The sequence below is a fragment of the Neospora caninum genome, chromosome VIIb (genome assembly GCF_000208865.1).
Source record: "Neospora caninum Liverpool complete genome, chromosome VIIb".
In the NCBI taxonomy this organism is placed as follows: Eukaryota; Apicomplexa; class Conoidasida; order Eucoccidiorida; family Sarcocystidae; genus Neospora; species Neospora caninum.
This window is the reverse complement of record NC_018394.1, coordinates 113,485-137,522: the sequence shown is the minus strand read 5'-3', so window position 1 is coordinate 137,522 and position 24,038 is coordinate 113,485. Positions and strand designations below refer to the sequence as shown.

The window sequence follows — 24,038 nt, the reverse complement described above, 5'->3', positions numbered from 1 at the left end:
CCACAGTTCCACACGCATCACCACAGTTTCGATACTGGCACGGCAAGGCCTGAACTCCCGTAGTTGGTGGGCTTTCCCCTGCACAGTAATAGAAACCAATGAAATGAATATGACGAGCGCCTCTTAACTGCTGAAAACTCCATACAAGAAAGGCGGATTTGTGAAAACAAATCGAAAGTTTAACGCCGAAGGTCTTCTTTGGAGGATAGGGATGTCTGCTGGGTCGTCCGAGCATCCCGAGGAAAAACGGGGGTCATAGCTCCCGCGGCCCCGAATGCGAGGACAAGAAGGGAGAAAACGTGTTCAAAAACAGAAACTGTTTTCGCTTTACGAGAGAAAGAGGGAAAGCGCGAAGATACGCCGTTTCCTCTTATTCTTCTATGGGGTAATCAAGACATGGTAATGGTCCCGGTTTGAGATTCAGCTCTTTGATTCACGCTTTGCCTTAAAGCATTGTTGCGATATTTCATCTCTCAGTTATCTCGCTTCCATGGGTGCTCCTAGTCATTACCGCTCTGTTTTGCTCAACCCTCTGTCCTTTTTGGTTAATGGAAGCCTCACGAAAAATGTAACTCATCAAAAAGTTCCTCATGTCTTACGAAGAAATATCTAAGAATGTATTGTGGTGTCGCCTGGTTCTCAAGTAACTCATTTCCTCAACTAATTAGCCAACAACAGGACTTCGCATCCTCGTTTTCTTGTGTGCGTACTCGGCAACATCAACGAGCGAACCAGTTCCATCTCCAAATAACTTTTCCGATTTGCCGGCTACAATTGAATTCTTTGCCATGACCAGGAAGTACGAGAAAGGCGCAAGAACCGTTGTGCTTGGTACAGAATCTGCTCTCGTTTTCCCGGGTCGATCTAGTGGCAGAGCATGCGCGGAACCCGAACGCTCCCCTGCGCTGTTCAGTCTAACTGTTTAGTCTAACTCCCTGGTGTTGTTGTTGAGCGCCAACAGCAGGAATAAAAGACTTCTTTGATATTAGAACTACGCCGGCATTTCAATCATGTGTAACCGCCCTACCCTAGACTGCCCTTGGCCACCTCGTCGAGGGCAATTTGCAAAATCTGCGCGTTGTTTACGACTTGTTGAAGGGCCTTGTTCATTTGCTAGTTGAATCCCTGAAGTGACCCACATTCCATCCGTTTTTCAGATACATAAGGGAGTCTTTCCGTGTCTCCTCGGCACACAGATGACTAAAACGTTCGTACTGCCTAAGAAACGGGACGGGGGACAAGAGACCGTCTCACAGACTAGCTCCGTCTTTTGCCATCTGTGGGGTTTCAAGGATACACTCAGACTGTGGAAAGTCTGCAGTGAAAGTGTGCCGTGCTACGCTGGATGGAGCCGAAACTCCGATGCTCTGGTCACAGCCCTACACAAGGAGCCTCGGCTTGTCCCTTTTTTCCCGAAGTAGCGCACCTGCAGGAAACATCCGGGAGCGCTTCTCAGCTGTCGCCCCTATTAGTTTTGTGTGCTCCTGCCGACCCGGGAGTAAGCAAACAAGTCCACAGCAGCATGTCCATCGGTCCAAGACAGTGGTATACAAGGCGTCGAAAGAGCCCGTGTTTCGACGTTCCTTCCAATGCAGTCGGGCGAAACGTCTGTGTCTGGTTGGTCCCGGTTTTTCTTCAGACCAAAGAAGTAACGTGTCCAGCTGTTCTTCGCTCCACTCCAGTCTTCTTCCCTTCCTCTTTCATTAGCGTATCCTTCGAGGGGAAGAACGCCTGAGCATCTATTTTGTCTCTCTGCTTTGGTTGATCACGAGTATGCTCGACACCGGGGAGGATTCCCAAGAAAAGGAGAGGCCGTCAAAAGGCCTTCTTCCTGCCGAGGGCTTAGCAAGAAACAACCAGTGGATTCCGTCATCGACTGTAGGCTCCACCTTAGCCTCTCCTTTATCTCCAACAAAAGCAAGTCACCAGGCGTCGCCACCCTCAACTGGAAAGCTACGTCTTGCTATCTCTACAGTGTCTCGCCTACCTGCGGCTTCATCACCACCGCGACCGCCGAAAACGGTCATGTACATTCCCGTAGTTAAGGCGACACATAGTGTAATATCACCAGAAGCGACGAAGGATCCCAAGGAGGCGTCGCATCCAAAGAGTAATTCTTTAAAGACAACCGAAGCCTCCGCTGCAGAGGCATCCAGTATCGGTGTCCCATCAGACTGTACAGTAAGCTCAAGCAGGCTTCCTCAGCACCATCCGGATGAAGGGGGCGCGTTCATTAGGGGAAAGAAGCACGGCCAACATAAGCGAAAGAGCCATAATCACAAGCAGTCAAGTAGGAACGAGACCACACCGCTTCTCGCGACGTACGTTCCTCAGACGTCGCCCAGCCGTTCAGGTAGCGTGCATGATACGGGATCGAACCCGGGAGGCACAAAACCCCTTGCTTCTGTAGACAATACGGGGGATTCCACAGAAACCGAACCACCCCGGTCCATTTCCGATGTCGCCCCTCTGAAGGCCGTTTCGTTTCAAATGTGTTCCTCCGATCCAGTTCCAGAGCCATCTGTAGCCACCAGGGGTCTTGAGAAAAATCCGAAAAAAGTGTCAGCGCCTGAAGAATGTTCCATGAGGGGCAACTCTGCTGAAACGCCTAGCCTTCAAGCGACGGCGGATCTCCTGTCTACGCGAAGTTCCACAACTTCCAGCGTGGTAGCACGACCAGAAGACCCAGCGAAGCAGGGATTGGCGCCCCAGCATGCGGAGGGCGCTGCCACGTGCGGCTCGGTAACCCTCCCTGCGGTCGGGAAGCCAGATCCTCCGGGGCGAGACGCTGCAATCTCGAGTAGCGAAAGCGCCGGGGTATGTTCGGTAACGGTGGCAACTGTGTCAAACGTACATGTTTCAAAGAAAGGCGATCTTGTTGCGTTTGCGGCACGCCAGGTAAATCGACAAAAAAAGCCAGGAAAAGAGGCTTCCGTGTCTTTGTGGGAACCGCTCTCGGCGCTAGTTGATAGGAAACCAGCTGAAGCCTCCGACAGTCCTAGTAAAGTGCCAACGTCCTCGTCCAAACAATCGACAGCCGGTTCGATCCTGTTGCATCAAGGGAGAAAGAGTAGCGCGCGACAGTCGTTCGCCAAATCGTCCTCTAAGAGAAGCGATAGTGGAAGGGTTTCTATTGTCTGGAAGGCGTCCACCAGTCAGAAGTCTGCTCTCAGCACATCTATTTCAACCCCTCAGAGTAGCGTGCCCAGAAAAGACGAGAAAACAGATGATATCAAACCATCCGGAAGCCTCTCTTTTCAGGCACACGGGAACGCGCTCTCGCACTCACTTCCCGTGGGAGTCGGTGGCGTTCCCCACAACGCCACGCTCCCTGCAACGGTTGGCTGTTTGTCTTCCCCGAGGCAGACGCCATTTCCCCGAGGTGATTCAGTCTCTCAGCGGACGGAGGCAGGTCTTGACACCAGCGAACCGAGAGAAGCACGGCTGGCGAGGGGAAGGCAGCACCAGTCTGAATATGTCACACAAGGAACAAAAGAGATTCCCAACGGCAATGCTCTCCAGCAGCCAACAGATGCGCCTTTCGAAAGAAATAAAGAGACTTCAACGGAGCGAAGGCAAAGATGGTCGCCGGAAACGAAAACGAGACCCGCAACTAGCGCAGTCGCGACTGACAGTGGCAGAACAGAAACAACGGAAAGCCCTGTTCTTTGGGTGGACAAACTCGACAAGTTTCCAGAATCACGTAACTTGACAGCGCAGGAGACCTGCCCTAGAAAGAGTCCAAACTCGCATGCAGAGCAGGACGCACATGTGTCCGGCAAAGATTCCACCCCCTGCAGGGAAACAAGTACGTGGGGCGGAAGTCAGCAACGGAAGCTTTTTTCTGCTGGAGCAGCATCTCCCTGCCTCGGACGGAAACGGGGGGGCCCAGACCCAGCGGAGGGATTCCCGGTTGGTGAGGAAGGAGGCAAAAAGGTTGAGGAAAAAAGCAGGAAAAGAGGCGTCTATCTTGTGAAGGCGTGTGCAGCCCATGACGAGAAGACCGTCTTCTGTAAGGCTGAAGAGACATCTTCAGTCACGACAGGCACGGCACCTCGTCCGAGAGACGGCGCCAGGAGCGTTCCAGACACGACACAGGGAAGTGAACCTCGAATACACAAGTCTGCGACCACGAAGCACGAGTCCCCCGTGGCGCCCGTCAGTGCGAAGAAGTCTGTCTTTGCCTCCAACTTCTACTCTTCGCCTCGCGACGCTTTCCCGCGCACCTTGGGCGGAAGAGGCAGCCACCTGCCTCTCCATCGCCGCCCACAGGCGAAACAGTATGTTTACGCGGTCCTGAAAAAGCCAGCGCCGGAGCCAGAAGGCCAGCGGGGTTCGGTTCTCGCATGGCAAGAGCTGCCTCACAAGTCGGCGTTACTTCCTTCGCGTGCCACAAAAGAAGAGCCAAGCCTTCACGGCGAAGACGGGGAACGCGGAATCTCGATGTCCGTCCCGCCAGCAGGCGCCTCAGCGCCTGCAGGAAGTCCCCTGATGCAAACCCCCGCACCAACCACTGGCCATCGCTCTCAGCTTTCTGGAGGTGATGGGCAAACCCTGCCTTCGACGTCTGTAGATTTGGTCAGTCGAAACCCGGTGGATCCCCTCATCCCACAGTCTCCGTTGCTTCGACCAGACCCGCGCGAGGACAGCCGCACACCGCACCACGGCTTCAAACAGCCTGCACAAAATGTTCCTGATACCAGCGATCGGCAAGGCTTTCGGGGTGGGAGCGACGTGAGGGGGAAACACCGCGAACACCCGCAAGCAGGAACGTTACCGCCATCTCCACCTGCGTCCTCGCTCACCCCTCCTGCGTCAGCGACAGAGACTCCCGAGCACACAGCAAAAGAGCTCCGGGCCGAGAAGGGGACGACCGTGGGTCCTTTTACCAGCGGCTCGCTTCGATGGCCGGTCGAGAACCGAGGCGCGTCTAGAACGGACCCCAGCCGAGACAGAGCCCCTGCCGAGTATGCATCCAGAAGAAAGGAATCGGAAGGGTCAGGGTATGACGGCTACGGCTTTCCCGGGAAAAAAGCGAAAGGAAAAGAGAGGGGTGGGAGCGTAAGGCCGCACGCTTTGCTGCCGCAGCCGCTGGAGCAAAAAGGCCTTCTTTCTCCTTCGTTTCCTTCGTCTCTTCCAGCACACCCGCAGCAAGCGACGTTGCGAGATCTTTTGTCAGACAAATTGTTTGGAATAGGAGGTCCGCCTTGCCAGAGAACCCCGTCGTGTAGCTGTCTCCGATGTATTACGGCCAATGCAGCTATTCAACTGGCATCAAACCGTCCTTCCAAGTTACTTGCCTCGCTCCTTTCCACTCCCCCATATTCGTCTCTTCTACTTGGACCTCCTTCCCATGCTCACGGCCCCAGTAACAGAAACGGTAGTTCTCCTGCGGAAAGCGCAAGCGACACTCCGACTCCGGAACACCTCGCCGTGTGCAGATCGCCTTCCACACCAGCGAACCCACGTGGTCCCCCTTGTTCTTTACCCGTGGCACCCTCGCCTCTTGCTGGTGCGGACAGTTCCGCAGCAACTGACTCTCTTTCCCGTTTGAAAAGGGAGACGGATTCTGGCTGTTCCTCTTTGTCAAGTTGGCCTCCGCGCGCACCCCTTCCAGTTCCCTGCACCATCACTCCTGACACCGACGCGGCCTCTTCAGTCAGCCACGCAGACACCCGGCATGACATGCGAGCGCCCGAAACCTCCGAACCTGACGCATGTACTCCTCCGTGTGCTGACACACTACTATCGAACCACCGGCCCTCTCACGCCGCTCTGTTGCTCTCCTCTGATGTCTGTTCTTCTCTCTCGTCTCCCGTGCCGGCGGCTTCTGCTCGCAGCACGCAGAAAAGGCACCGCCCTGATACGAAGGGGACTCAGGTGCTTCAGCATTTGCGGAGTTCATTTCCTCTTTATTTGCCTGATGCACCACCTGAACAAGGGGGTGAACAGAATCGCGAGGATGAGAGAGAAACGGTTGAAGCCTGCCTTCTGCTGCACAGAGAGACACGGCAGAGTGGCGCACCAGAGGCCTCCCTCAAAGCGACTCTCGGCCTCGCTTTAGATCGAAACTCATCTTACAATTTTGATCCGGGTTTGACTCCCGCGCTGCACAAGAATGCCGGCACCCAAGGGACGTCACAGCGGGAAAGCGACAAGCCCGACTTTTCGGATTCGGGGAAACGAGAGACCGGCACCTCCCAGGAAACGCTCTTCTCTTCTGTCTCCAGTTTTCCATGTCCAGATGGTGCGCCCGCCGCTCCACCCGTGCCGGGGGTGATTTTGGGCAGCCTGGGACTGCCTGCCAAAGATTCCCTCTCCACTTCTGAGAAAACACACGCCAGGGGAAGGGAACTGGGGATGCAAGGCAGAGAGGAACGTTCGGAGAAGGTGTCAGGATCTCTTCGCGTTGAGCGAAAGACAGCAGAGACGACAGAGTCTGTGACGGGAGCGAAGGCAGGTAAAGCCGCAGCGTGGAAAGGCAAAACAGGAGAGCGCCCTGGAGACAGCAGGGGGCCGAGAGAGGGAGAACAGGAAGCGAGTTTTGCACGCTTCGCGTCGCTTCTCCGCCACCAGGGTCAGGTGCCTGCAGCAGAAATTGATCAGCTACCCCTCCACGCGCTCCAGCACGGACTCGGTGGTCGGACTCCTCCTACGCCCGACCGAACGCAGAGCGAAGAAGAGCTTCTCAGGAAACTGTCCAAGACGGTCAATCAAGAGCCGGGAGCGCCTGTTCTGGACCGGTCGGGTTCGACGGGGCTACCTGCGGAAGGCCTCCGTGGAGGCTGCAACGGCTCAGGCGCCGCTGGTGCGGCGTGCGAGACACGGTCAGGTGCTGAGGAAGTTAGACAGCGGCGCGCCCGCACAAGCGAAGGATGGGGAGAGAGTGAAGAGGACGAAGCCGAATCAACAGAAGCAGGAGATCCTCACAAAGGGATGGCACTACGGCAGTCTGACCACGGTGGGGGGAAAGTGATGTTCTCGCCCCCCAAGGACGTTTCTTGCGGCGAAAGCAACCTGGACGAGGGACAACAGCGTCCGCCGCAGGAACCCGGGGCAGCACGAGACGAAACGGGACTGAAATGTGTCAGTTTCGTCAGGAGCTCTACGAGTGCTGACGCGCCTCTCCGGTTGCCGGATCGGTTCGATGGGAGCAAGCCGGAATCTCAAAGTACAGGAAGACCGAGAACACGGAGTCAGGAGCGAACCCTTTCTTCTCCACGGGCTGCTGACTGTCGCGACAACAAAGAATGGGCGGCACCAGCCGGACGCTCTGGGAGATGTCAGGACGTTACGACTGAACGCTGTGGTTTGTCTCTTTCTCCTTGCGCTTCGGCTTCTGCCCGAGTGAAGGACTTTGCTGACTCGACCTTGGAAGAGGGTGCGCATGGCGAGAGAAACACCGGAGACGGAAGCCAGAGTCGAGGCAGTGAAGCGATAGAGGGGCGCGAGAACGGGGAGGCGGGTGCTCCGCTGGGAGACGCAGAGGCTCGCCGTCGCAGTTCCACTGCTTCGTTGCCTCTTCCGGCAAATGCCCCACCTCAGTCGCAGTCGGGAAATGCCGAGTTGAAGGACAAGACGCCAGAAGCGACCACCGTGACGTCATCTGGTTCTCGGGTTCGAAGTCCGCCCCTTGCTGAGCGTCACAGGAGGCAGACAGGAAGAAAAATCGAACTCTCAGGACGCGACTGCCTCTCCGTTCCGAAAACCACAGGGCGTCATACACCTGTACCAGGCCAGGCTCCAGGTAGGGGGGTGGCATGGCAGCCGAAGCAAAGCCCGTCGCCCGCCCTAGACCCCGCTCCGTGCGTGCCTCTCCCAGGTGCGTCACCTGGGGCGTCCACTGCGCTTGGCCTGGAAGCCTCGAGTCGCCACTCTGCTCAGTTGGTCGGTCCCGACGGAAGCGCAGGCCGTGTCCCTTCGAAGGACCAGCTAAGTTCGTCCTTGGCGATTCCGCGCGGAGAGGTGGCCCGCAGTGGACGGGTAGCACCCGGGGGCCCGAATGAGACGTCGAAGAACCCAGGTCTTTCTGAAGATTTCACGGGAGGATCTGAAGCCGAGAGACGTCCAGCATTCAGTGTGTCCAACTGGCGACCAGGTGCGGCTGACGTGTCTTCGTGCCGTTCGTCTTCGACTTCCTTTTTTCCTACACCGGCTCCGCAACCTAGCGGTGACGGCGCCACGACAGACCCCAGAGGCCCAGGAAGTGAAAGAGACGAATTCCACCTTCGCCAACAACACACCTACGAGTGTCCCCGGGGCGACTCCCGCATGCATCTCGTCGGGTCCGCTGCCCCGTCAGATGCTGTCCCGTCAGATGCTGTCCCGTCGCAGAGTCTTACGGGAGGCAGGGAAGAAGGCGAGCGCCACCGCGAGAGAAGTGAGACTCCCTGTGGGGGTCGGCGACACCTGCAGCAGCCGCTTTCTTCGTCTCTCCGCGCGGGGGCGACAGTCGAAGTGCAGGGTCAGCCACGAAGAGAAGGCGAGACGGGCCGAGGAAGGAAAGTCGGCGAAGCGCCAGAACCTGAAACCGAATCCAGGCGGGAGGCGGGTCGCGGGGTTTCGAGTCGACCGGCCGAGGCCTCGAAAATACAGGACACAGCTCTGCAAGCTCTCACGGGAGTTCTGCAACGCCTGCTTGCTTCCAGTCCCAACCGTCTGCCAGCACAGGGCGGGTCTCTGCGAGGGAGTCCAGGACACCGTTCCGGTTCTTTTTCGTCCGGAGCAGCTTGCCCCGCCGCTGCCCCACCCCCAGAGGGTACTGACAGTTTCCGCGAGTCCACCGGGTCAGCGGTCCCCTGCTCGCCGTTAGCGTCGGCCTGCAGCCGCCTTCCCTTGGGCAACCTCGGAGGCGGCCTCCGCGCAGCGCCCTCGAGGCACTTCTCGCCAGACGCAGCGCCTGGCCAGAAAGGATCGAACGTCCCTCCGTCTGCGTCGGCTTCCACGTCTTCTCGGCCCTCGTGGCCTCTTTCGGGGACCGGTGCCTCCGCGTCACCGCCACCCGCGCAGCCGGACCACCGGCACTTCGAGAACGCGCTGCGCCATGAACTGCGTCAGCTGCCTCAACTCCCGCTAGGAGACAAACGCTCAGCAGGAAAGGACCGCTTTTCTCTCGCGCCTCTCGACAGGCTGTTGAGAGGCGACCTTTCTGCCGACGAGACGGCGAGGCTCGGCGCCGCGAAGGCGACTTCCAGCGGGGACCACCGGGGCGAAGGCGGCGCGAGCGAGACAGTGGACGGAGCAGCGAATGCTCTAACGAGTCAAAGTCATGCTCAGCGGGGTCGGGAGAAGAAGTCGGCGTTGGTTGACATCGTGTGCAGAGAGCTGAAGCGGCTGAGGCGCCAGCTTGTCGAACACCAAAGACGCCCCCAGAAACCGGAGAAGCAACTGAGAGTGGACGAACAAGAAGGGAGCTCTGGAGACGGAGGGCAGACGCAGGGTGCGTCGGCGGGTGCGAAACAACGAATGCCGTCGCCTCAGGAGTCAACTGCAGGGAAGCCAGGACACAGAAAACGAAGCGACCTAGTTCACGCGAGGGTGCCTTCTCCACTTGGCGCAGATACCTCGGCGGACTTGCCGCGAAGTGCTTCATCTCCGGGGGGCCTTGCGGTCCGGCACAACGGCGCGAGAGCCCTCGCCTCCGAACGTGGAACGTCGCGACACACAGCCAGTGCATCCACGGAGCTCAGCCTTTTGCGGCTTCTCGCCGCCTCTGCCGCTGCGGTTATGACAGCCGAGGGGGGGATGGGCACTGCGTTGTCGTCCGCCTCGCTGTCGGCGGCTCTGCAAGCGGCGCTGCTCTCGCACAAGGCGAAGAACAAAGACCCGCGGCGAGCTGCGGGCAACGCCCCAGACGCTGGCGCCGGCGTGGAGAGAGGGCTGGGAAGCGCCGCAGCGACCAGCCGAGAGAGAAGCGGAAAGCGGGAGGAAGGCGAGGCTGCGGGAGATCGCGGGCACCACGCATGCAGTGCTGGGCAGCCGCCAGCCGCAGACGGCAGCTGGGTGGGGACTGGGGGCACGGGAGGCAGTCGCAGTTTGAAGGACACTGGGCACAGAGGAACACCAACGCGTTCGGAAGAGAGTGCGCCTGGCACCGGAGCTCGCCTGTCGTTCGCGACGTCGCTGCCTTCGATTTCCAAACACACCGCGGCCGCCTTGTCTTCCCTACCCTCTGGAGCGCTAGCGCTGACAGACCACCAGCGCCAGCAGCTAAGGTTGTTGCGGAAGCTCCACGACCTCCACAAGGCCGAGGTCGAACGCAGCAGGCGGGGGAGGATTCCAGACGAGCCCCGAGGAACTGAGCACGACGCGGGGAGCGCTCGGGGCAGAGGAGAGACGGGAACAGCCGAGCAGTCTCAGGGTGCGGAAGGCGTGCGTTCGGCGTCTGTTTTGGCAGATCGAGTGTCACACAGCGGCCAGTACAGAAAGCGCGAAGAGTCTAGCGGAGGCCTAGGGCCACCCCCGCTCCCTGGTTACTGGCCCCACAGAGCGAAAGCTTGTGCGAGTCCTTCCGTTGACGGGACTGTGCCGCCTCACTCTGCCCACACGCCCGTTCTGAGGCAGCAGTCGTCTCCGCCGTATTCAGCTGCGTCCCCTCTCGTTCCAGCTTCGCCTCAGGACGCCGTGCTTCCCTCACGCGCGTCACCCCCCGTGTCGAGGTCGAATTCCGGCTCGTCTCTGCTCTCGCTGCTCGCCTCCACCAACTTCCAGTCTCCGCATGTCTCCGTCGCTGGCGCTGTCGCCAGCTTGGGGCGATCATCAGACGATGGGCGAGGAAAACGCGGAGCCTCGTCTTGTCCACAGCTCTTTGATCGCTCGGCGTCCTCTGCAGCTTCTATCCAAGACTTGGCCGAATACTGTCTTGGGCACAAGTCGTTCAGGTCTTCACTCGCGTCTCTGACGGCTGCGGCTTCAGCGCCTGCGTTGCCGCCCTCCCAAAGGCTGTCGCCTTTCTCGCACCCTTCGCCCTCGCCTGCTGGAGCACAGAAGGCAGCCACGGTGGGCCGCACGGCTTCGGCTGGTGTGGCGCGCGTCCCCGACCCTCCGCCCTGCGCGCCCCTGGACCGTGCCGCACAAATGCGGAGTAGCCGACGCGGAAAGGAAGCTACGCTGACACGAGCCGAGGACGAGGGAGAGAGGCCGATGCCATTTCAGCTCGTGCAGGATTTCAGACGGGAAGCCCGAGAGACGGGCGGAGCGGGACTGAGTGCAGAGGATAGCGCTTTCCTGTCGCGACACCACATGTCGACTCGGCCGTTCCACGAAGGCGCAAACGTTCAGATGCACTCTCAGCATTCGCCGCCGGGGCACTGGTGTGAGACGGGAGAGAAAGAGAGGGAAATGTTGGATTTCGAAGAAAGGAACGGCCCTCGACAAGCCCACCACGGGCGTGTCGTGGGTGAAGAGCACCCGGCGCGAAGATCGGGACACGGCGGCATGCCTTCCTTCCTCGCGTCTTCGGTCTCTTTAAGGCAAGGCAACGTCGGGGCAGCGCCTCAAGCCACCCGACGACCGCCAACTCTCCGGGCCCTGTCAGCCCTCGAACGGAGCTCAGGTGTCGGTACACTCGCCCCACAGGCTGGCAGCGGAGGGCCCTCTCGGCGGTCTCTGGAGATGCCTGCCGACAACGGTTTCGCTCAAACTCTGCCTCGAGCCAGAGGCGACAGCAAGGCGTTGCGTGGCGAAGCAGTCCCGTTCTTCAGAGGTGTGCCGGAACACCGAATTTCCGCTCCACCTGGTGACCCGGCTCACCCTCCGGAGCTGCAGGATGGTCTCTGTAGAGCCCAGCGGAGAGCCGCGGAGGTTTCGCGAGGCCGAGAAGAGGCGGCAGTACTCGCCGGAGGTCCCCTGTCGTTGGAGAGGCTGCGTGCCGGAGACGCCCGACGCCATGAGGCTCAGAGGGACGAAGTTCCGAGAGGCACCGCGCCCTCCATTCCAAACGAATGGGGCTTTCGAGACGCACGAAGGCCCCTGGCGACGTCCACACGCGGTCAGGTGACCATGGCACACTTCGACCTCCAAGGGGAGTCGCCTGCGCAGCCGCAGGTGGCCTTGAAGAGTCCTGCAAGTGGAACTGCTCTCGGCGTCGCTTCGTATCGATCAACGACAGGGCGCAGCTGTTCGCGTTCGCGGAGGGTTTTCCCTAGCACACAGAGTCTGAGTGGTAGGTTGTCGCGCGTTTTTACAAGTGGGCCGCATCACGTGTGCAAGGCAAGGTTTTTGTCGTGGTATTCTGAAAGGGGCGTGGGGGGAATTGGGGGCACGCGCGCTCGTGTGCGCGTCTCCGCGTACCGTCGGAAACCTCTAAATGCGTGCCTCTTCAGTACCTCCTCGCAAAATGGAAGGCGAGGCGACAGCAGAGGGAAGGTGCCAGGTGCTGCCGCTTTTCAGTTGTAAGGCGCGTCTCTGCCCTTGGGTTCGAAGCGTCGTGGAGAGAAGTCAGGGTGGACATCTTCTGATGCGCCGCCGCACAAAAATCGAGCTTTAGGTTTGGGGTTTGTGGGGGCACAACCGCATGCAGCAGCGATAACACTGGAACGCCCAGGAGACACTTCTACGGCGGAGCACGGACAAACGAGAAAAAAACTTAAGCTGGTCATGTGCACACCACCGAGCGTCACCGGGCCGGAATGTGCATGAAACTCTCGTGCTGTTCGCGTCGCATTTTGGTTCATCCGACGCTTACTTGGACGTCGCAGCCGCATGCCGCCGCGCTGAATGCGATGTGCAGAGCTGCGCGCCAACAGAACCGGCATGTTCTCGATGTGCACGTTTTGCATGGCCGGTTTCTGCATGCACTGAGGCCATGGAGCATCTGACGTCCACCCCGAACCCCCCATGTTGTCCCGTTGTGTCCGATGCTCAGGCACCTACACGCGGACGCCGAGAGCAGAGTGGGAAGAGGAGAGCGACGGCGGCGAGAAAGCGGAGGAAGACGACAGTCTCACCGGGAGACAGTCCGTGCAGGAGCTGCTGCCCGAGCCTCTGCAGACTCTCCAACCCGACAGCATATGCCTCCGAGTGTGCGAATCCTCCCAAGACGAAGATGCGCGAAGCGAGGCGAACGGCGGGACGCCCCCGAAAAGCATCCTCGCTCTTCTTCTCGATATTCCTCTTTCGATTGTCGTGCCGGGGTTCTTCCGTCTTGCATGCGGCGAGCGGCACGCTGGGGCAACCAGCTGGGATCTTATCGTCTCCGAATTTGTCTGTGGTTCCAGCGAGGCCCCAGGAAGAACACTCCCTTTTCGCACGGCGTCCTACCCTATCGGCTCTTTTGCGTCCGCGACAACGTCCGGAAAAGACAAAGCAGGCGACCGCCATCCTGCTGCCCCAGACGGAGACGAGCGGGGAAACGAGCCGCGTGCTCCTTCCTGGTGGGCCTTTCCTAGCTCTCAGCAGGGAAACGGTCACGGCTTGGCACCTCACCCTGCTTCCTTTCCGTTCCCGCATCTCCTGCATGCGTCCGCTGGGCATTCGCCTGGTGGATTGGCTCCGGACTTTCCTCCAGCTGAAGCCCACGGGCCATCTTCAGGCAGTTTTTCTGCTTTTCCGTACGGAGGCGCGGCCGTCTCCAACTCAACGCCTTTCTTTCCTGCTCTCTTCCGCGCGTGCGGGGCAGGCGGGGGCCCAGGGAGCGTGCGCTGTTCGCCCGTGGGGCCGCTTCCGCCTCCCCTTCTTCCCCCGCCAGGAAGCGGCGGTTTGACGGAGCAACAGTTGCTGCTTCTTCAGCACCAGCACCCCGTCCCGGCCTCTCAACTGCGCCCCGGGTGTAACTACACTTCTTCGCACCTGTTCGCACTCCACCCTACGGCGCTGGCGGCCGCCGCGCCGCCTTTCGCTCGGGCCCAGAGTCTCCCTCCCGTTGCCTCTCACGCGCAGCACTTTGGAGGCCACATGTTCAACGCAGGGCGGGGGCAGAGCAGCCTGAGTCTGGGCGACGGTGGCTTCACTGTGTCCGGACACCCGAATCCCTGTCTCTCTCCTTCCCATTTGCCCCCGTCGCACGCACTCCATTCCGCCTTGGGGTCTTCAGATGCTTTCTTCTCTTTCCAGTCTTTAGTGCCGAGCCACGCGCACTGTGCGCTGCCCGTCCTGGACCAGGCTGCGCACCCCGCCGTTTCGGCCTGGGGGCACGCGCGCTCGAAAGACAGCGCGTTCGCGTCTATTGTCGGGACAGCTGCCGCAGCTGCTTCGTTTTTGGCTAGCTCGACGGAGAGTCAGCGACATGCCATTAAGCAGCAGCTCCAGAATGCGCACGCGTCCGCGCTCGCGAGCGTGAAAGAAGCACGGGCAGAGACCAGAAGGGAAGATTTTGTCAGAGACGAAGAAATAGCCTCGGGAGGCGAGGTCGGGAAAGCTGAAGGACGCGCCGCCTCAGAAGCAGGACGGGGACGCGTTCAAAGCCCCGCTTGGTGGGACTGCGGCTCCGCGGCAGCTCTGGACAGACAACAGACGGGGGCGCCGGTGAGGAAGGGCGGAGACACTTTGAGTCGATCGCCGTCTGCCCCAGACGGCGACACGGGCCCTCTAGGACACAGGCCTTCGGTCTCGTCGTTCTTGTCTCCATATTCCTTCGAATCCGCGCCTTCCCGGGCACACCTGCCTTGTGCGAAAGATGGGCAGCGCGCGGCGAGTGGCGCACGCGGGCACGAAGCAGCCTTCGCAGACTCGCCTGTACGTGGACCCAAGTCGCTGTCTGCGTCTTTGCCGCCTGCAGCCGGGAGTGGAGGACGGAGTCACCTTCCTGGCGGCGCGCCGTGTTTGACGGCTGCCACTGCGGGGCATGCAAAAGGACGCGAGGCGAGCGTGTCCTGGTTGCTGTCCAACTCCGGCCTTGCGTTTGCGCCCCGTCTCCATTCGTATCCGCTTTTCTCCCCTGCATCGCCCGGCGGAGAGACCGTTGAGGACGGCGCCACAGCAGAGTTTTTTCGATCCAACCTACGCGCATATACCCGCGAGAACCACATGGTGGACGCGGGTCTTTCGGGAAGCGAGCGTCCGTTCTCGTCCGGGGCTTTGTGCGCTTTTCCTTCTGGGGGAGGAGCAGCTGTGGAGTGTGTGGATCAGCAGTTCGCGGGAAGCTCCGACGCAGCTTCCGCAGCCACTGCAGCGACGGATATGGTGCTTGCATGCAATTCGTTTTTACGGTGTATAGACACCCGCTCGAAGACACTCGTTTACGTCGACGCCCAGAACCTCCAGATCCACTCGAAACCTCCACAGCTGTTTTTTCTGCAGCAGGAAATCTTGTCGGCAGTTCTGCGGAAGGGACTGCAAGCGTTCATAGCGAAATATGCGGACGAACTGCAAATGAAGATGCAGCGGCACATTCGGCGCCGTCGCCTGCGGCTGCTGATGCGGAGTTATGTTCAACCGATAGGCCTGGTCGAGATGCCCGCGGAGGTGAATGGAGGAAATGACGACGGGGTGAACGACAGGAAGCGAGGTGAGGAGGACGGGAAAGCATGGAGGGAGAGACCAGGAGGCAACGCCAAAGCCGAAGACGGAGAGAAAAGAGGGCTACCGGTTAAGGACGAATGCGCACGAGGGCGAGGAGAAGATGTCGATCACGAGTATGACGAATCTGAGGGCTTGAAGGCCGATACACAAGGAAACGTAGAGGCCACAAGCGTCTCTGGATGGAAGCAGAAAGACAAGAGACTTGGAGAAAATCCTGGCGACGGGAAAAAGGAGATGCGCCGTATGAATTCGGAAGGAAGCCGGGAGGAAGACGAAGCCGCAGAGATGGACTGGCCGGATGGTGAAAATAGATGGTGCAGTCCGGCGAGACACAAGGCGGCAGAAGTCGTGGTAATTGGAGCAGAGGCGAAGACGCCGCGGAGGATTATCGACACTGGGCGAAGAGGCGAAGAAGGCCAGGCAGCTCGGGGACCGACACCAGCTACTTGGAGAACTGAAGCTGACGCGACTGGTTCACCGAAGGCAGAAAACAAGAAGCTTTGGCCCGTGGAAGGAATTTTCCTGAAGACCTCCAGACATACTGTGGAAGCTGGAGGAGCCTCGAACCTTCGCAGGAGGCTGCGCCACTCGATGCCTCGTCAGCCAGCTGGCTTTGTACGAACCCCTGGTAGATTTCCGAAACCGTTGACGAGACGCGCGAGTGCTGCATCCTCATTCGAGCGTTCGTCGCCTCTCTCCCATTCTCCCTCGTCGCTCAGGTCTCTATCTTGTCCTGCCGCATCTTTCGCTGCCGGATGCCCACTGCGAAAGGAGCCGAAAAGAACGGAGAGCCCCTTGGATTGTCTCGCGGCGGCGCCGAGGCACGAGGCAGGCATCATCGGGGATCGAGCAGGAAGCCTGCAAGCAGAGGGCGCGGAGGGCGGAGGAGGCGAGCGGGACCAAGAGAAGAGAGGACTGAGCGTCGGCGTACAAACGGTGGAAGGACAGCAAACAAGGCACGGTCTTGAACAGGACGAAACGGAAGGCGCCGAAGTGGTTCCCCAGGACGAAACGATTCCTTGCTCTCCCGGGATGCACACTTCGAGCTCGTACACTGACTCGCTGGTAGGGTGGCCTGACTCAGAGACACCTTCGTTTGGCAGGTCGTGGGACAGCGACGACGATGCAGGAGATCGCTGCTTGACTGAAACGCATTTACGAACTCTCCTCCGCAATGAGGAAGCAAAGAGTGTCTACTTGCGAGCCCAGCTGGCAGATGCGCAGCGCTCGGTGTTCGGACCCTGCGCGGAGGACCACGGAGTTGTGGGGACGAGAAAAAATGAATGCTGGCCGCTTTCGTGCGCTCGAAACTGGGGTTCTTCTTCATGTGTTTCACCTTTCGATCTCACGATTGCTCTCGCCTCTCCTCTCGGTAGGCGCTTAGCTGCCGTGGTGGGCAGAACGCCGGCGCCGCAGTCCGGGTCTAGCCTGTGCGGCGTTTCAGTTTCTCTGCCATCGACTTCGGCAGAGCGCGAAGACGCGAAGCTGCTCTTGGAAGAACGGACCGGCTCAAACGTGTCGCGATCACGTAGGCTTACCCACAACCTTGGAGCGGAGAGGATAACGAAGAACGCGATGTACGCCGAAGCTGGCTCTTTCGTAAATGGCGAGTGCCTCCTGGACGGCCCTCCAACGCTGCGAACCTTGCTGGCTCGCGTTGCGGAACAGCAGCGAGCTGTTCAAGCGCAAATTGAATCACAACAGACCGTGCTCCACACGTGGCGCTCAGCCGCTGAAGCATGCGTAAGAGAAAGGCAAATTGAAGAGGCCATGCAGTTCCTTTCGTTAACGCGAGAAGACGCCACACGCCTCATCCTCCATACAGACCAGGGGCTGGCCCTCTACGACGCCTTCTGCGCTCAGGCCCAAGCCTTGCGCCGGAGCGAGTGCGGTCGTGACTGCGGTTGGAGGGCGACCGTCGAGGGAACAGAAGCGAGAGACGATGGGAGGTACCAACGCCTGAATCGAGAGGGAACGCCTCGAGAAAAGGACTTACTCCACACGCGCGACGAGCACGTGTGGAAACAAGACGAGGCAGCGGGGGTGGAGCGGCCAGGGTCCCTATATGCGGGGACACCATCGCCGCGTTCAGAAGAATCGAGGAACGGGGAAAGCGAACCACGCCGCGAAACAGAAGAAATCCATGGCTCCGAAGGAAGCGATGGTGCATGCACCAATGGCAGCATCATGCACATGGATCCACCGATGGCGGCGCAAGGAAACGACGAAGTCGAATTGAAGGACGCAGTCAACGAAGATGGGGGGGAGAATGCGGCATTCGAGGACGTGCGGGCCGCTGAGAAGGCAGAAGAAGCTGAAGCGCTTCAGACGCCGCCGGAACGGTTGACAGAGAAGACAGCAGGAGGTTGCGAGAGAGAGAACACCGAGGAAGCTGCCGAGAAAGCAAAGGCTCAGAGGGGGGCACAAATGTGTTACTCCTGCCGCGAGTTCGAGGGCTGCTCGTCCGGGGTTGACGCATCCCAGGGCTGGCCGGATCCCGTGAGGAGCAAGGACTCAAATGACACGTTGTTCACAGTCGCGGCTAGTCTGTGCCTGGTCACGGGGACGCGAGGCCTTGCAGAGCCTTCCCGAGGAGGGGCCGACCCCACACCTGAAAACCCTCGCGGCCAGGCGCTACACGCCAAGTTTGCGGAGCTTGAAAACGCGTGGCTGCAGTCTTGGAAGCGAACGTGGCAGACGCACTGGGAGAGCATGACGCCGGCTAGCGGGCGGTACGTATTCGACAGCGGCAGCCTCCGCAGCGGTTCTCAGGGGTCAGACACCGACTCGGTGGCCCCGGTAGACGAAGACGGGAACGCGGAGCCGCCGGGGGAAAGGCGAGCTGAGCACGGTGCGGCGTCGAGGGACGATCTCGAGACGGGCTCTCCCGACGCGGGGCAGGCCCCCAAGAGCAGCCACCATGACACCACTGGCATCTCTCGTTGGAAGGGGCAGCAGCTTTTCGACGAGGGCGGGAAAACGCAGCCAGCGACAAGTGGAAGTGACCAGGCCAAGGCGGCTACTCCACGAAGCGGACTGCGCGCGGCAGCGACGGCGTCGAGTCCACGTGATTTCTCACAAGCTAGAGGAGGCCGCCCTGTTGCCGAACCCAACTTTCCTTCTTCGCTGTCTTTGACGTGGGGAAAGCGCGGCGAGGCAGGCGCGAGGCGGGCGCAGCCTCTCTCCGTCGAAGACTCCTGGCTCAACGAGGAAGAGGACGGCACTCCCGCGCTTTGGTGGCTAGTCCCCAAAGGCACCTGCTGCTGCCGCTGTGGGCTCGCGCAGAGAGAGATGGCGCTGTCGTGCCTGGGCGACCTCGTCCCGCTCTCGCGTGGTCTCCGCGAGGAAGCCCGCAAGCGTGCCGAGGCGGCCGAAGCTGCCGCTGAGGCAGCAGCTTCTCTTGCCTCGGCTGTGGCCGGTAGCTGTCTTGCTCCTCAGGGCTCGAACACTCTTTGGGAGCGCGACATGGCACCGCGAAGCTGCCAGGAAGACGCTAGGTTCCGTGCGCCTGTGCGACACAGTTTGAACCACGCTGCATGCGACGGGGTGACAAACAGTGGAGGGCTCGAGGGTGGGAGGCGGAGCGCAGGTGGAAGTGACGGGGACCGAGCCAGACTCGCTCGATTGCCACACACACAGGGCGAAACTGCTGAAAGATATGCGGCGCTCGGGCAGACTGGCTTGACAGACTCGAACGACTGGGGGAGTCAAGGCGGTGCCTGGGGAACGAGTGGTCAGAGAGAGGGGTTTTCGCCGGAGTTGCCGTCCTTATTATCTCGCAGTGTGCAGCCCTCACACGCTTTAGGAGACACGAAAAAAGAGAAGGGACGATGCCCGAGAGCTCCTACCGAGACGAAAGGCGATACGGAAGAGGAAGGGAGTGGGACCGACAGGTCAGGACAGGGCCATCGAAGCTGGAACCAGCGCGACGAGAAGGATGCAGGTTCTGCTTGGGTTTCACGCGACGCCGCAAATGCTCGAGCAGAGGAAGGCAACGGGAACGGCGAGTTTGGGAAAGACGCCGGGAGGAAGGAATCAGAGCGCATGCAGCAATCGTTCGTGTCGCCCTCGCCTCCCGTGGTTCCATTGGTCTCAGGTAGTCCCAGTGTTCCGCCTGGTTGTGCTCATGTCACTCTTTCCCAGCAATTAGCGCCAAGCGCCCGACCACCCGAGCGATGTGGATCTGGCCTCATGTGCCCTCCCAGGCCTGAGTTGCGGCCGTCCCCACTGTCCACAGTGACGTCTTCACGACTTGCCACTAGAGGCGTCCAAACTGGTTCTCTTTTGTCTGAATCGAGGCCATCCGTGTACGCTCCGAGTTCCGCGGTGCCAGCGCCCTCGGGGGGAAACCCGCCTGACGGCGCCGCAGGGAGTTCCGCCGCTCCGGAGGGAGACGCCGGTGACTCGTTTCATAGTCAGCAGGACACATCTGTGGCTGCTGCAGCTGTGCGCCCACCAGGAATGCCTCGGGTCGGCGTCAAGAGCGATTCGACGGCGTCAGACGAAGGCGCGAGAAAGACTGACGCACACCCGCCACGGCGCGTCTCTTTGGAGCTCCAGAGGACCGACGAGCACCGCCGCTTGCGACAAGATGGATTTCTCGCTCAGGCAGAGAGGGAGCTGAGAGAGAATGTGGGAGGCGGCCCCCGGCCGGAAGCCGACGCTCAGGGAAGATCGTCCTCAGCAGCCGACAGATCCTATTGCCAGTGCCACGCAAGTCCCGAGGAGGGGGGCAGCGGATTGCTGTACTGGGGCGGTGTAGTGTATTCCCCCGTTTCGACATCTTCGAGGACGTCGTCGAGTCCTGTTTCTCCGATAGCGGAAGCAGACCATATAGAGGCGCCCGGTTCGAAAACAGCTGAGGAAACGAGCTTGGCTCTTAGCAAAACTGCGCTTTCCGACACTAGAAAGGATTCCCAAAGAATTGGCGGACGAGCCGAGGTACGGAAATCCGCCCCGGAACCCTGGACTCAAGGGGCACCCGTTTGCCATCAAAAGATCCCTCACACTACTGGGCCATGCGCCATTCCTAAATCTCCTCCAAAGCGTCTTTGGACGGACCGCTGGTCTCCTGCGTTTACAGCGCAGACTCCACCCAGCAACACGGCAGAAACATCCGCTGGCCGAGATCCTGTGAAGGCGAAGTCACACGAGACCGCAGCCCAGCAGCGGATCTCGCTTTTGGCGGCTGGACGAATGGCCCGACACTTGGAGCTTGTCAACGAAGATACAGTTGCTGTGTTTGCGCACATCGTTTTGCTCCTTCCGGCCAAAATTCTTGTTGCTGTTGCGCCTCCTTTCTTCGAATTTCTGTTTGCCCTAAGAGATGTTTGGTGTCGAGATCTCCTCCTCCTGCCTCCCAAAGGCCAACCATCTCTCATGCTCAATCAATCGCAACACCAGCTTCAGCAAGAACTTCATAAGCAGCAAGCGTATCGAGAGACCGTTCTTCAGCCACTCGTCTCTCAGAGACTCCGGCAACTCCTGGCGCTTGCATTGCGCAGATACCATCTATACAGAAAACACAAAAAAGCGAGACAGCCGTACAAGCTGGAAGACATAATTCCGCGCGGGGGAGCGCAATGTCCAAAGTCCTTGCGCGAATCGGCAACAATGCAGTGACACTCCGGCGTTCTAACAGCGTTGCCTTATTCGGTGTGTGGTGAACTGCAATGCAACGATGTGTGCTACCAAAAGCAAGAGAAAAGCGAACGCTTCTTGCAAGCATCTTCGTGGTGAACCAAGGGCAGTGGAAAACGTACGCTTCCGTCACACAGCCCCGAAGGGTCAAGCGGCTTCTTGCTGTGACGCGCGCGATTGTCTGGAGTTGTGACAACTCGACAACTGTCATGCGTTCTTCCTTAATTCACGTGAACGATGTTTTCGTAATGTGGGTGCATGGTGGCGAACGTAGCACGATCGTGGCAACCGTGCCTCCTTGTGGTGCCTGTGATTTATGAAAGTGGGAGACGATCGTGCAGCAGACCACGCCAGTAAACGGGACACTCACGACGCAAAACGAATCGCACACTGAACTATGGGACTTAGAAAGAACGAAGATGTGTGCGATAGGCGAGGCAGAACCGCAGTGAGTACACGGTGAGGGCGATATAGAGACAAGGGCGAAGCCGAACGAGATACGCAAAGAAAAGGGAGCGAGCACGCAAGGGAGAGTTAAACACTTTACCAGAGAGAAACACGCCTGGGTCAACAGCGCAAGACTGACAAAGGAGACGAGAGGCTGGACAGCAGAACGCCCGGGAGGGAGCGCGCATCACAGAGCAATCGCAGATTCCGCCCGCGCCCCTCAAAGACAAACGAAGCGCCTGAGTCGGTCTAGGAGCACACCGCGATTGCGTCTACTCTCAACCTAAGGTTGCCCCGTGGGGTTTTTGTCTATTCCAGCTGTGGACCATTGGCAAAAATGAAACGCGTGAAGGGGTCCGTCTATTTTTGAGGAGCTATCCGTGCGGTTCCCCTCCAAATTATTTCCGTGGGGAAACCCGTTGAGTGCCCAGTCGGCAGTGCGCCTCTTGTCTCATAAGCGGATTTGCCGGAAGTCGACAAGAACGCAGACAGGGTTTTCAGTCCCCCCGCAGCTTCCGTTGGTTCTTAAAGCAAGGCAGCGGCATGCATAGCAAACTTAGTTTCGAGGCCCCAGTTGTGGCCAGCTGGGTACAGGGCGTCCATGCTCGTCTTTCACGCTGCGCCTCAACAGACTTCCATTCTGACTACAGCAAGGCAAGCTGAAGAATCTCCTTCGGGGCACTCGTGCGGCGAATCATTGTATATAGCTTCTTGTCACCGTTTTCCCAGACTTGCCAGTGATTTTTTGCATTGGTTCATCACGTACCGCCCTCTCATCGCACACCAATTCCGTTGTCCAGTCCTCTCACTTCCCAGAAATCAAGCGAACCGTTTGTTCCTCCTGGATCCAGAGTTGTGTGGCACAGCTAAAAAACAGAGGTTAGGACCGAGCGACTGGCAGTCTGAAACCCCTGAATTTTTTTGGCGAACGGATTTCCGACGAAGCCAACAGGTTTCCGGTTCCTCCACACAGATCCAGAGATGGCACGTCGAAGGCTTCGAATGGCGGCTATCGGAGGCATTGTTTCGTTAGTACCTTTCCGGTGGCCTCTCCCCGCGGCTGGTGAGTACGGTCACATTTACGGCCAAATCCTAGTGTCGAGCGTCGTGGGGAAGAAACTGAGGCGAAGGACGATCGTCGCATCTTCATGAGCTTGGTTTCAGCCTACGCCATTCAGCCTGTCATTTCTCTGAGACGACCACCCTGTGTTCCGTGAGGTCTGTGTGTTTTATCAGTAACCGCGCACGCGTGTGCGTGTCTGTCGCAGGCCAAACGGTCCCCTTCTCGACAACCAGTCCACAGCAGCAAGTGTGGCATGACCCGGGTCACGCAACACTGGCCTTGCTCGCCCAAAACCAAAATCCCTATACAGCTGCAACTGCGTATGTGGTTCGACCGATCATTTCGTCAGCGATACACGGGGCCGGCAATGCCGTCCGTGGTGCAGTCAACCGTGTCAGCAACGCCTTGGGTGCTGCGTCAGCCGCTTCAGCGATGGCAGGTAAGGCTTCTGTACTGTGTGTTGAATACGAAGCTAGCACACGCGGCACGGCTGCGTCTCAGCCGCCAAGACGCTTTCTCCTTGCCAGTTGAAGAGATGGCACTTTCGCGAGGGAGAGGCAAACAACTTGGTTTTTCCACGCGTGTAGAGCAGCCTTGCTCTGTGTGAAGAAAACGGAAATCCTTTTCTCTCTTTACGACATGGAACGTGTAAGGGGGTTGTATGTGTGCGTGCTGAAGCTATACCGACAGCGCTGTCTTGTTGTGCATCTGGCTACTTGCAGCTCCGTATGGGTACTATCTTGGTGAACAGGCAGCATCCGCTTCTGCCTATCCACTGGTACCCGCCGTTTACTCAGGGATTCCTGACGGTTCCGCACAACGGTTTCCTCAACAAGGCACGGGAAACGAATACTATCTGCACGGAATGGGCCATTCGTACGGCGCATCCGCCCCCCCGCCTTACGGCCACGGTGGGTACACGAATCCCTACCCGGTTTACACAGCTCCGTCGCTTCTTACCGAAGTTGCGAACCATGCAGCTGGCGGCGTGGCAAGCGTTGCTGGCTTGGCTACGAACGCAGTCCGGTCGGTTACGGGAATGGCGTCTCAGGCCACTCAGATGGCCACACAGGGGATTGCAACGGGGCTTCAGACGCGCCCGCAAATTCCGTGGAATGAAGCTCTCTCAATCGCTGAGAAATTCGTGGTTCCTAGCATTGAAGCCATTGCGAAAGCTGCGCCCTCAATCGCAGCGAGATCGCCCGGCGAGGGACCAGAAGAGCAGGGGCTGAAGCGGCTCAGACGCGGAGACAAGGGACAAGAAACATCTCCACCGGATCCAAATGCTCCTCCTCCAGGGTCTGTACCCGAGAAACGGCCTCGGCTCTACGTGTCTCAGGTCGGGAATGCTGCAGTCGTCAACTAGAGCCCTTCCTGTTGATGTTCCTTGCAGCGTTCTCTTGGCAGAAAGCAGGAAAGCTGCCGATGA

The 24,038-nt window shown here is 59.2% G+C and overlaps 2 protein-coding genes across 2 annotated transcripts; both read left to right on the top strand.

Annotated features, from left to right (window-relative positions):
* Window positions 1–1,773: 1,773 nt before the first annotated feature.
* NCLIV_023940 (conserved hypothetical protein) lies at window positions 1,774–21,081 on the top strand (the record flags this gene model as incomplete). Its single annotated transcript, XM_003882588.1, has 2 exons — window positions 1,774–12,163; window positions 12,866–21,081. 2 exons carry the CDS (start codon window positions 1,774–1,776, stop codon window positions 21,079–21,081), a joined length of 18,606 nt encoding a protein of 6,201 aa, XP_003882637.1.
* A 1,467-nt stretch (window positions 21,082–22,548) lies between these two features.
* On the top strand, window positions 22,549–23,975 carry NCLIV_023930 (conserved hypothetical protein; the record flags this gene model as incomplete). Its single annotated transcript, XM_003882587.1, has 3 exons — window positions 22,549–22,613; window positions 22,783–23,048; window positions 23,332–23,975. The coding sequence occupies 3 exons, from the start codon at window positions 22,549–22,551 to the stop codon at window positions 23,973–23,975; spliced, it is 975 nt and encodes a 324-aa protein (XP_003882636.1).
* Window positions 23,976–24,038: the final 63 nt, after the last annotated feature.